The sequence below is a fragment of the Rhagoletis zephyria genome, unplaced genomic scaffold, assembly GCF_001687245.7.
Source record: "Rhagoletis zephyria isolate East Lansing unplaced genomic scaffold, Rhagoletis_zephyria_1.1 Rzeph_scaffold_00259, whole genome shotgun sequence".
NCBI classification, from domain to species: Eukaryota; Metazoa; Arthropoda; class Insecta; order Diptera; family Tephritidae; genus Rhagoletis; species Rhagoletis zephyria.
Genome location: NW_016157343.1, coordinates 18,950 through 30,754, shown reverse-complemented (window position 1 = coordinate 30,754; position 11,805 = coordinate 18,950). Strand labels below are relative to the sequence as shown.

General features: G+C 39.9%; 1 protein-coding gene across 5 annotated transcripts in view; it reads right to left on the bottom strand.

The window, feature by feature from the left end:
* Abca3 (ATP binding cassette subfamily A member 3) overlaps positions 1-11,805 on the bottom strand; it is a 50,021-nt gene that overhangs the window by 30,625 nt on the left and 7,591 nt on the right. For 4 of the 5 annotated variants that reach the window (XM_017609840.1, XM_017609842.1, XM_017609844.1 and 1 more), the window contains exons 3-4: positions 10,117-10,176; positions 2,484-3,075 (exon numbers count right to left, since the gene is read on the bottom strand). In XM_017609840.1, coding sequence (XP_017465329.1) covers positions 2,484-3,075; positions 10,117-10,176 — 652 coding nt within the window. The remainder of the gene's footprint in view (positions 1-2,483; positions 3,076-10,116; positions 10,177-11,805) is intronic. The other variant, XM_017609843.1, reaches the window with a different exon arrangement.

Sequence of the window (11,805 nt, the reverse complement as noted above, 5' to 3'; positions counted from 1 at the left end):
AATCGGTGCTCCTGTACGGGGCAGAAATATGGGCTGACGCATTGAAAGTCAAAAAATACCGGGTTCAAATGTCTTCGGTACAGCGCAGAGGGGCACTACGCATTGCTTCTGCATACCGTACAGTGTCCGCGGACGCGGTTCTAGTTATTTCTGGCGTCATGCCAATTGAGCTACTTGCTTACGAGCGAAAAGAGATTTACAATCTCAGTGCCGAGATAGGTCGAGCAGCTGCCGCGGCAAGGGCGCGCGAGCAACTGATCCAGCAGTGGCAACAAAACTGGAACGCGAGCACAAAAGGTCGATGGACACACTCCCTGATAGCCGACCTTCAAACATGGCTGAACAGACCACATGGGGAAGTCGATTTCTACCTGACGCAATTCCTCACCGGTCATGGTTACTTCCGAGAATATCTTCATAGAATGGGAAGGGTGGACTCACCGTTCTGTCACTACTGTGGAAACGTCGAAGATAACGTGTACCACACATTCTTCACCTGCGAACACTTCTTGATTTCGCGCAGAATGTTGGAAGAAAGACACGGAGACATTACTCCGGACAACATAGTTGGGATAATGATTTCCAGCGCAGAAAAGTGGGAAGCAGTTGCGAGATACGTGAAATTCGTACTCCGCTGCAAACGAGAGGACGGTTGTCTACTGAGGACACCCGAATGAAACGCCCCTACCAAAGAGCAGCCCCAAGGCTCTAACAGCGCGCTCCTGCATCTGAAGACATGCAGAATTGCGGTGCCAGATGCGGGATTCTTGCGCGGGCGGTGGGAGTTTGGGTTTTAATGGGTAGCCCAACACGCTTCGGTGGGAGTCCCACACTCGGGGAAGGTAGTATAGAGACTAGCGCCCCCGGCCAGTGCATAAAGCATTTCCCTCTCCTACGAAAAAAAAAAAAAAAAAAGATGCAGCGATTTCTATTCTCAAGTTACATACCTGATGACAATACGAATGGCAATTATAATAGGGAGGTTTTAGTTTTTTAAACTATAATTTTTTACCTTTGTTAATTGTCGGATTCCAATTGGTATGTGCATAGATATGTATGTTTGTATTTAGTTGGTTTATAACAAGGTTCATAGAATAGAAGGTTACGACATGGTGCTGTCAAAACTTTGTTTTCCTCCAATGACGTAGTTGCGAAGTGAGTTCTGATTGGCTGAAATATTTTACGAAGAAGGAGAGTACACAAAACGCAGAAAATATAGTTGCCGTATAGCATATTTTAGGAATCCTAATCAAATGGGCATTTTTGATATAAAATCGTGGCAAAGCTTATTATAACAACATAAAATGTTATAACTTCACATGAAACTGGATTAACATAATAATATTCGTACAATAGTGACAAATGAAATGTAAATCGAATGCAAATTGAAATTTGCTGGTGATTTTATTCTTGAAAGTGAGCAGAACGCACTCGCGTATTTTTAAATCAAAAGCGTTCATAACATTGCCAAAATTTCGCTACCGAAATTGCAATTCATCTTTAGACATACGGTAAAACCTAAATTACCTTTTTCAGTGTAATTTTTGCAATCAAAACAGCGCACTTAAATTTTTAATAATTTAAATAAACTCAAAAACGCAGAAAAAAGCACAAACTTCGACGCAAATTGTCAAACGGTAAATATCAGGGTTACACATATTTGAAATAAAACTTGATTTATTTTTGACTAAAATAGTGTATTTTTATAAGATAATTTTTTTGGAATCTGGCAACTTCAAAAATTGAGCCATCTACGTCATCAAGATGGCGGCCATGGCTAATGTCGAAACCTTGTATTCTATGAACCTTGGATTTATAATTACTTTTTACATCGAAATCAAAGCACACTCTTCAGATTCGCCTGCGATCAAAAACAGTTATAAGCAAGTAAGCGTGTACCCGTTTTTTTCAGAGTATTTTTAGTACTGAGGGCACATAGCTGTTTTTGGTCAGTTTAAAACCAAAAGCTATATAAGAGAACGGCAAATGCAGTAATGTGGGCAATAGATAGTATTACTGGATAAAGTTTATATCTTGATACATATGTTAGAATATAAATAGCCAATGGAGACCGCTCATTGCTCTTCAAGAGCAATATATATCAGAGCTTATATCTTGCCATCTATTGCCGGCAATTTGGTAGTTTGACAGCTACATTTTCATTTGCACGAAAACTTCGTGGCTGCAACATCATTATTATTTTAATATAAGAGCAAAAATTGAGCTGTTTCCTGTTAAAATATTTGTAATTATGTACTTGGATGTAAAATAGCCTATTTTCTAAATTTTGTAAGCGATTAAATATGGCAAAAATACATTTTCAAAGCTATCTTACAAATGCTTATATCAAGATATAAAAAGCCCACACAAATATTGCCANAAAATATGTAACAAAAAAAAAATGGCAAAAATCACATAATCGTTTTTGTTGGCGCAGCGACGATATGTACATACATATATCTACACAGTTGGTATCTACTCACCTTAGTTATTGACGTGCACGGATATATGAAGCTCAACACCACTATCAAAGACAAAATTGTTTCCAATGCCTCAATTAGCGGGTCGCTAATATACTCCGGATAGGGATATCGTTGCATTTCGACATATGGCAAATCGTCTTTATTACCAGCCAACTTCAAGTACGCCATCGACAGCGCCTGTTGTACGGGCAGAAAGCCCTCTCTCAAGTAACCCACCGGCAAACCGCCGTCATCTTCTTCGGAATTTCGTGGGCCAGGTATATCGATAAGCGGAAATAATTTTGAAGTTAGCCATGTCCAACCCAAAGTGCGTGTGGCGGTACGAAGTTCACTTGGGAAACGTAACGAAAAAGCAAACTTACGCGGATATTCAGTGATATTAATCAGCGAATCATCAAATTGAACGCCTGCCAAATAGTTACTGGTGGTTAATTCGAGTTCCAAAGCTGCAGCATTGGGAAAGCTTTCATAACCTTTAAGATTCAAACTTTCAGCGGCCTCTGTAATTATAGCTTCCAGAAAAGGGTTTGTAGGCGAGTAGACTAGTTTGTATACAGGAACGTTGGCTCTACTCTTGCTACTCAATGCATCGCTGTAGGAATTAATGTTTGGTTTTTATTTGAAAAATAAATAAAAACATTCATTAAAATTACTTTGCTAATGAAAGCATAAAACACATATACGTATTTATTTACGTGCAACAACATACATATGAAAGATCACAAAATAAGAACATGCTGTTATACAGACAAGTTATGGAATTTTGTTAAGTGATGTTTATACATGTGAGAGAAGAAATTTATATAAATAGTGTAGGAAATAAGCACATTTAAGGAAAGGTAAAATGGAGAGTTATATAGGTAATATCAGTTCGTCACCATGACCATTCATTCGCAAAACAAAATAAAAAATTTCATTAGGAGGAGCTAAACAATTATTCAGTTTAATTCCAGAGTGCTAAATTTAGAAATTTTCCAGTAAACTTTCTAATTTATTAATTTCCAAACTTACTATAATAAGTATAAAACAAATAACCCATCAATTTCACCTACTTTTCAAGTTTTTTGGATTCATGAACACCAAAACTAGATAGTTTTTGATAACTCTTGAAAACTTTTGACTACATGAACAGGCATATAATTTGCTGTTAAAATCCGGCGGCGAAGATTGGCCGAACATCGTTCCGTAATGGCTCGGGCGCCGCTGTGATGTAGTGGTTAGCAGCGCGCGTTACCACTCCGCAATACCTGTGTCCAAGCCTTGACTAGCAGCCTCGCAAAAATATATAGAAAAAAGGTTTTTTTCACAGCCCATACGGTCCCACAAATGAGATTTTTGGATAATTTTTACCTGCTGGAACCAATGGTGAAAACAATAACTTTACAGGACTAATTACAATTTTGCAATTAAATACGAATGTGAACCAATTATAAAATTGTAAAAGTAAATTTTATCAATCGTTTAACGACACATTTGCTGGTTACTTTATTTAAAAGACTGTTGTTATAGTCTGAACACATTGAAAAGGACGACTACAGCTGTAAATTTTCCATCTTCATTATATAAACGCTCTGTGGATGGTGATATGAATTTTTTGAACGCGGAAGAACTCATCTGTCGCTTGAAAAATATCAATAGATCTAAGCTGGCCACAATGCCAGTCGTGGTGCAGTTCTGTCGTTGCCAAAATAATTATCTACATAAGAATACGTGGAAAAATAATTTGATAGATGTGGTCGATTGGTCGTCGTTTTCAACATTGTTTGAACTATTATGGTATTTTTTTTAGAGTTTTTGTAAAAAATTAAAACCTTGTGGCAACACTGTTTTCGAGTGTATTTCTGCTATGAAAAACAGCGTAAAACTGAGGAGGGACCTACCCTGGATATAGACTTTTAGACTCATAATTAACAAAAATAAATAGTTAAAACTTTTTCAAAAGTTCACTACATAATGCTTTCGCGTCAAAAAAGGAACATAAGTGAAACATCCTAAATTTTAATTTTAAAGGTGAAAGAAATTGTTTATCCAACGATATTATTTTCCCTGAATTCTCCATCTCAAATTATTTAAAATATCTATACCGTTATTTCGTTACCTGTTCTGATTCTCGAGATATTAGATTTTGTCACGAAAAAAGTTAAATTTCCACACTGTGCAAACTTCTGAATGTAATTCTGCCATAAAAACATCTCTTCACAAAAATACAATCGCCGTTCAGCGTCGGGGTAAAACTGTAGGTCCCTCCTCTTTGTGTGGCGACATCAAGGCGCACGCCACAAATCGGAGGAGAATCTCGGCCAAACACTAACATATGTATGTGTTAGCGCCAATCTATTATTATTATTATTAACGGTAATTCTCTAGGGTGGGGTAACAACCCCTAAAAAAGGTGCGGAAAAGTCGGGAGGGGTACCAAACGACGCGTTTCGGCCCCCCTAATAACAATCCGGAGGGGGGGAGATAATATTATTAACCATTTAAAAGTTATGAACAAAAAACTTTTGTTAAATTTCGTTGTTTTCTATAAGCAATTACCACGTCAAAAATGCACTAAATCACCAGTTTCCACTTTTAAAACACTNCGGGAGTGACATACTGGTTGCGGTCGACCAGACGTCACTCGAGAATATTAAGTTCAGGCAGGGCAACATCAAGTTCGGGTTTGGCACCCTTAAAGTTCGTGTACCTGGCGAAAGGCCACAAACCACTAAGGGGAAAGCTGGCAGTGGTGCAAATTAATTTGCATCCTCCACCTTGGCCTCTCGCGAATTGATGAAGTTCATACAGGACAAAGATATTGATGTGGCCCTGGTCCAAGAACCCTGGCTTGTAAAAGGTAGGGTCACTGGACCAGGTATGGACGGACCTGTATACTGGCCAAGAAGACTTTAAGTAATCTTTTTCTTTTCGCCCCATACAGCACTAGACTTCACAGCGGTGGTATGCGAACACAAGCGCAGGAGGAGCTTGATGCTAATGTCCGCTTACTGCCCATACGAGGAGGAGCAGCCACCACCTCAAGCAGTTCGCCAACTGGTGTCACACGCCCATTCACGTGGCCTAGACCTGGTAATAGGCTGCGACGCGAATGGCCCTAATGAGCTTTGGGGCAGCACGGACACCAACGCAAGAGTTGAGTTTATCTTTGACATTATCGTCTCTCCTAACCTAGTTGTATGTAACAAGGGCAGCCAGTCAACATTCCTTAATAGGATTAGAGAAGAGGTGATAGATTTAACACTGGCCTCAGATTCGACTACCAGCAAGGTTAGTAATTGGAGGGTACCCGACACGTGTTCATTTTCGGGCTACAATAGGATACTCTTCAACACTGACTTTGAGGTAGAATTATCCAAGTCAGTTAGGAACCCTAGGAATACGGATTGGCATAGGTTTGCTAGGATGGCATCTCAGAAGCTAGAATTGACTCAAGTTGAAATTAGACGTGGGACTGCCGTCCGTCTCACTAGGATACTGACCGCGGCATACGAGCTATCCTGTCCTGTAGCCAGGCCACGCACCAAGCCAAAGGCTGTCTGGTGTAATGCCGACCTCTAGGACAGCGTAAATCGATGGTTATCAAACTCTTCAATACGGCCAAATGTAGCCGTTGCGAGGAGGATTGGGAAAACTATAGGAATAGCTTTAAAGGCTACAAAAGCCAAATTAGGGCTGCAAAAAAAATATTCCTTGCTGAAGTTGTATGGAACATTGTAGTCAACAAATTAAGAATCAAGGCTCCGCAAGAAGCTTTCTAAAACCGATTCGGCAAAAGGTGTCATCAGGAGGCCAGATGGCTCTCGGACCGACTCCAGCCAGGAATCCTTAGAAACCTTGATGAACGCACACTTCACTGAAGGCACGGACCTTTCAGACAGCTCTTAGGCATCTATTCCAGCCCGTGCATTAAAGAGATGGTGGATAATGAGAAGGTATCATGGGGTATCAACACTTTTGACCCCTACAAGTCCACAGGATCGGATGGGGTAGTTCCGGCCATGTTACAACGCTCCTGTGAAAGTGTGGTACCCCATATTATGACTATATTTACAAGATGCTTGGCGGATGGGTACGTACCCAAAGCTTGGAGGGAGGTTGGCTGATATTTATTCCTAAAGCAGGGAAGCTAAACCACTCCTCAAAGGATTTTAGGCCAATAAGTATCTCTTGTCGGCCGCTGTGGTGTAGTGGTAAGCAGTGCGCGCTTCCACTCCGCAGCACCTGGGTTCAAGCCCTGGTCAAAGCAACATCGCAAAAAAATATAGAAAAAAGGTTTTTTCTTAACTGCGGTCGTCCCTCGGCAGGCAATGGCAAACCTCCGAGTGCATTTCTGCCATGAAAAACAGCTGCTCATAAAAATACAATCGCCGTTCGGAGTCGGCGTAAAACTATAGGTCCCTCCGCTTTGTGTGACAACATCAAGGCGCAAGCCACAAATCGGAGGAGAAGCTCGGCCAAACACTAGCATATGTGTAAGCGCCAATCTATTATTATTATTAAGTCTCTCATCGTTCATACTAAAAACTCTTCCCTATTCATAAGGGAATTTACCCACAATAGGCCTTATGAATAAAAGATAAGCAATTGCTTTTTCTTAAAATTTCAGACCTTTTACTCGATTTATTCAAACAAACTTAGGTAAAAGATCTGAAATTTTAAGAAAACGCAATTGCTTATTTCTTATTCATAAGGCCTAATGGACTTAGCGCAGCATGGCTATCGCAAGGGTAGATCAGTCGATAGCGCTCTCCACGAAGTGGTCGGTACTATTGAAAAGTCACTGGAATACAGGAATACACACCAGCCAGCTTCTTAGATGTTAAGGGCGCTTTCAACAACGTAGAAACGGAAACAATAAGCAGGGCCGTGGAGAGCCAGGGCATCCAGCAGCACATAGTTGCGTGAATCAAATCGATGCTGAAAAGCAGAGTCAACGCAGCTGGTGCCACAGGGTCCGTTATTAGAAGAACAATAAGGGGAATTCCACAGGCAGGGGNCGGCATCCAGCAGCACATAGTTGCGTGAATCAAATCGATGCTGAAAAGCAGAGTCAACGCAGCTGGTGGCACAGGGTCCGTTATTAGAAGAACAATAAGGGGAATTCCACAGGCAGGGGTCTTATCGCCCCTGCTATGGATCTTGGTAGTAAATGAACTGTTAGAAAGCTTTAAAGTTAGGAGAACGAAGGTAGTTGCGCTGATGACTTAGCTATACTAATTTCCGGTAAATTCTTGCCAATAATTAGTGAGCTGATGGAATCGGCACTGGGCAGTGTTTCTAACTGGAAAAAACAAAATGGGGTAGCAGTTAGCCCTTCTAAAACCGAACTTGTCTTGTTTATAAGGAAAACCAAAATTCCGGAATTACCCTTACCAAAGCTGGACGGGACTAGTCTAAACCTTTCCTCCGAGGCGAAATACTTAGGTATTGTCCTTGACTCCAACCTTACGTGGAGGCGCAACGAAGAGGAAAGAGCAAAGAAAGCCCAGCTGCGTACTATACCTGTAAAAGAGCTTTCGGGAAAAACTGGGGGCTATCACCGCATATTATTCGCGATATGTACACCACAGGCATCCGTCCGATTTTAACCTATGGAGCGCTAGTCTAGTGGAAAGCACTGGGTAAAAGCAGCAGTCAGAAAATTATTGGAATGGTGCAGAGACTCGCAAGCGTCGGTTTATCAGGCGCCTTCAGAAGCGCACCACAAGAAGGGCTGAACATAATCTTTTACCTGAATCCGCCACAAGTATTCGGAACAGATATAGCCGCAAAAGCGGCCCTTAGACTGAGGGAATCACAACTTTGGAAGCAAAGTAACTACGGGCACGCAGCGGTCTTGAAGGTAATAAACAGTGAACGGCGTAACGGAATCAAGGCCGATTTAGATTGTTGAAACTGGGCCCGAATTACGGCATTCGTGATCGAGTGATTTCTCGTTTCGAATCAAATGAAACAAAATGGCAGATGTTTTCTCCACAATACAATTTAAACGAGCGAAGCAGCCTCGCTTCGAATGCCGCGATCTCAAAATCAAATTTGGATTCCAGTTACGTTCGATATCGAAAGCCGCAATTCGGACCCAGATTACCTCACGTCATCCTGGGATTTTAATTTTAAGATGACTATACAATTTCCAATCCGGGAGGATTAGGAAGGTGGCCTCCTGTCGGTAAATGATGGCATTGAAAACATTAGCCTCCAGGGTGGTAAAGTCGAAAGCAGTTCGGAAATGTCGTGCAACGCTGGTCTCACTGAGTCACGTCAAAACCTCTCTCTGCTGTGTTCCTGGACATAGCAATATACAGGGGAACGAAATAGCCGATGATATGGCTAGACACGGCTCGGAAATGCAAATTAGCGAAGCGTACAACTACCTACTGCCACCAATTCCTTTTCTGCTAAGGGGGATTGAAGAATACACCACAACAGCAACAAATGACCTTTGGATGAATCGGGACGTCTGTGAGGTCTCAAGATCCTTGTGGCCGAGACTCAATAGGAACTATTGACACTAAACAAATCTGCCCTGTCATCACAGGGCATTGTGATATAGCACCAATGCTCCATCGATGGCATATACCAACAAGCTCTCTCTGCAGAAGTTGTCGGGATGAGGATACAGAGGAATCGATTCACCATTTCGTATGTTAATGCCCAGCTCTCCAGACAAGGTGTCTCAAGCATTTGGGATCACTCTTTTTCAGTAGCTTGGGGGAGATAGCGGAGGTGAAAATATCGAACATCCACGGCTTCATCCGGTATAGTAAATGGCTTGACAGACTTTATAATGACATTATGGATTAACCTCGGTTGGGAGGATGTGCCTCCTCCTGGCACTCTCGGATGGCATTCACAATGGGAAAATCTTCCTCCGAGTAGAAGTACGAGTCATTCGTACGCGCCTTCGCAACTTAACCTAACCCATGAGATCAAAAGAAGAATAAATCTTGTCAACAAGCATTGCTTAAGGCTCGGAATTAAATTGCAAAGCAGAGCATGCTCTCGGTGATGCAAAAGTATGCTCTATTGTCAGGAATGGAGAACTGAACAGGATGTGGTTGCTCCTAAATCCAGCGGTGGCTTAATTTCTTTAATGCTAGATGTTTCGTACAAACTTGTGACATCAGGCTTCTCTTTCAAATCTGTACAGATAAAAGAATCTCAGCCTCAGCTCATTTTCTGTTGATTTCTTTTAAAATGTCCAACATAACTGAATAAAAATATTTTCAAAGTTTTGAAAACCTTCCGTATAATATGTTTACCAATTTATTCTATTTTATTATACAGCAGGAACAACGTTTTAGTGCTAAATTGCTTCGCTTTGTTCCAAAATATTTGAAGTTCCCAATAAATGTTAAACAAAAAATTATGCAAGGATAAACATGGCATGGGTAAGTATATACATACATGCAAATATAATAGCTGTTTTCGTGCTGTATTTAATTTAGTATGAAACTTGCTCTAAATTATATTATTTACAAAATTATCTCATTAGTGCATGTGCAAGTGCAAATTTTGCTTTTACTGTATTAATATACTAGTCAGTAGTCTACAATATGTTGTTAGTGCTTTTTGCCAATTGGGAGTGAAAAATAAAAACTTTTTGTTTGTTATATCTATTATCATTTACCTGTCGCCCTTGTATAAACCGATCAATTGTTTCACTCTTCTAGCTTCAGCTAGTTTAACTCTGTAGAAGTTTATGAGAAAAAAATGTAAACAATGTATATTACACATATCTAATTTTAAATAGGTATGTACTCTATATTAAATTGAGTAATCAATAGCCATGTTTCCTTTGACGCGTATACGTATCTATACTTAAAATTTTTATGGAAGACCAAGCGTCAAGTTTTATGGGCGCTTATGAAAAAGTTGTCGATGCATCTTAATCGTATATGTTTATACGCGTTAAAATAAACACGGTTAATAATAAATAATAATTTGTAGAGGCATATATGTAGATAGAGAGGGCTTTCCCTTAAACTTAAAAAACTGAAAACTTCGATAATCCAAAGCATTTTTCAAGTAGAAATGTAAACAGTTCCGTCGAGGCTTTTTCTAGTTTCTGGACAGTCTGTGGGCAGTGTAGATACAGCTGAAAGCTTGCATTCTTTGTAGCTCAATGTGAAAAGTGTTTCTGATCGGGTAGTTGATTTTATGAAGGGTACACATGTACACACCAGGGTTGTTGCGAATATTCGCATTCGAATTCGCAACCGCGGAGCTTCCGCATTAATTTTAACATTCGCATTCGCTTTCGCATTCGCGATAATCAATGCGGAGCTTTTGCGAATGCGAATATTTTGCAAGTGGACCGATAAAACGTATATATGGCAAAAAAAAATTACATATTGTAGCCAATATTTTTGTCTGTAGTCGTAGGAGTATTTGTGTACCAAAACTGGTCATATTTATCAACTTTGATAAAAATGTCTTTAAAATATTATTTCTTAAGCTATATAACCGAGCTATCAATGGGCAGCCATAAAAGTTCCCACTTCTACTTGACCTTTGACGTACGTCAAAGAGAACATAGTCCTTTTAATAATATATTTTTTCTGTGCTTTAAATACCTGCTTTGGCTTCTTTCTTTATTATGATTTTTTTTGGACCAATCTTAAATACACATCAAAAAAAACTACTAGACACAAAAGAAGAAAGTGTGCACTGTAATTCTTAACAACATTTTCGTGATTTGCGTTTGATGTTATAGGCGGCATACACGGTGCGTCTGACTCGTGAGTCGGTTTGGATGTGTTTGTGAAAATAAGTATGTGTTAGTTACACCAACAGGACTCCCGGCATGACTCTGAATGTTTCAACTGTGAGTAGTCGAAGGCGAGTGAACACGTATACAAATGACTCGCGACTCAGACTTACCGCGTATGCCACCTATTGCATTTATTCGTTTGAATAATTTCAAATAGGGCTCTTTGGGGAATTTATTTTTAGCAAAAATTTAAAAAATAGGAGTTTTGTTTACATGTTGGATAATATTTTTTCCATAGGGATATACATTGGATCCTTGGCTAAAAACTTCGGTGGTAAAACTGTCCCTTCTTTGCTATTTAAAGTAAGTGAGTAAGCACCTTCAATAGGGGTTTCCAGTAGAAATGATCAACGTCTAGCTATAAAGAGAATCGATGCTCAAATAATTAAAAAGCTATAGGTCTGACCTTTACTTAGATAGGAATTACGTAACTATCTGTTATTCAAATGCTTATAAAAAACGGGGTGCTTTAAAAAAAATAACAATATTCTGATCCGATTCGGCTGGTAGCCACGGCTTTGAAAACATAATTTTGTTCAAAAATAA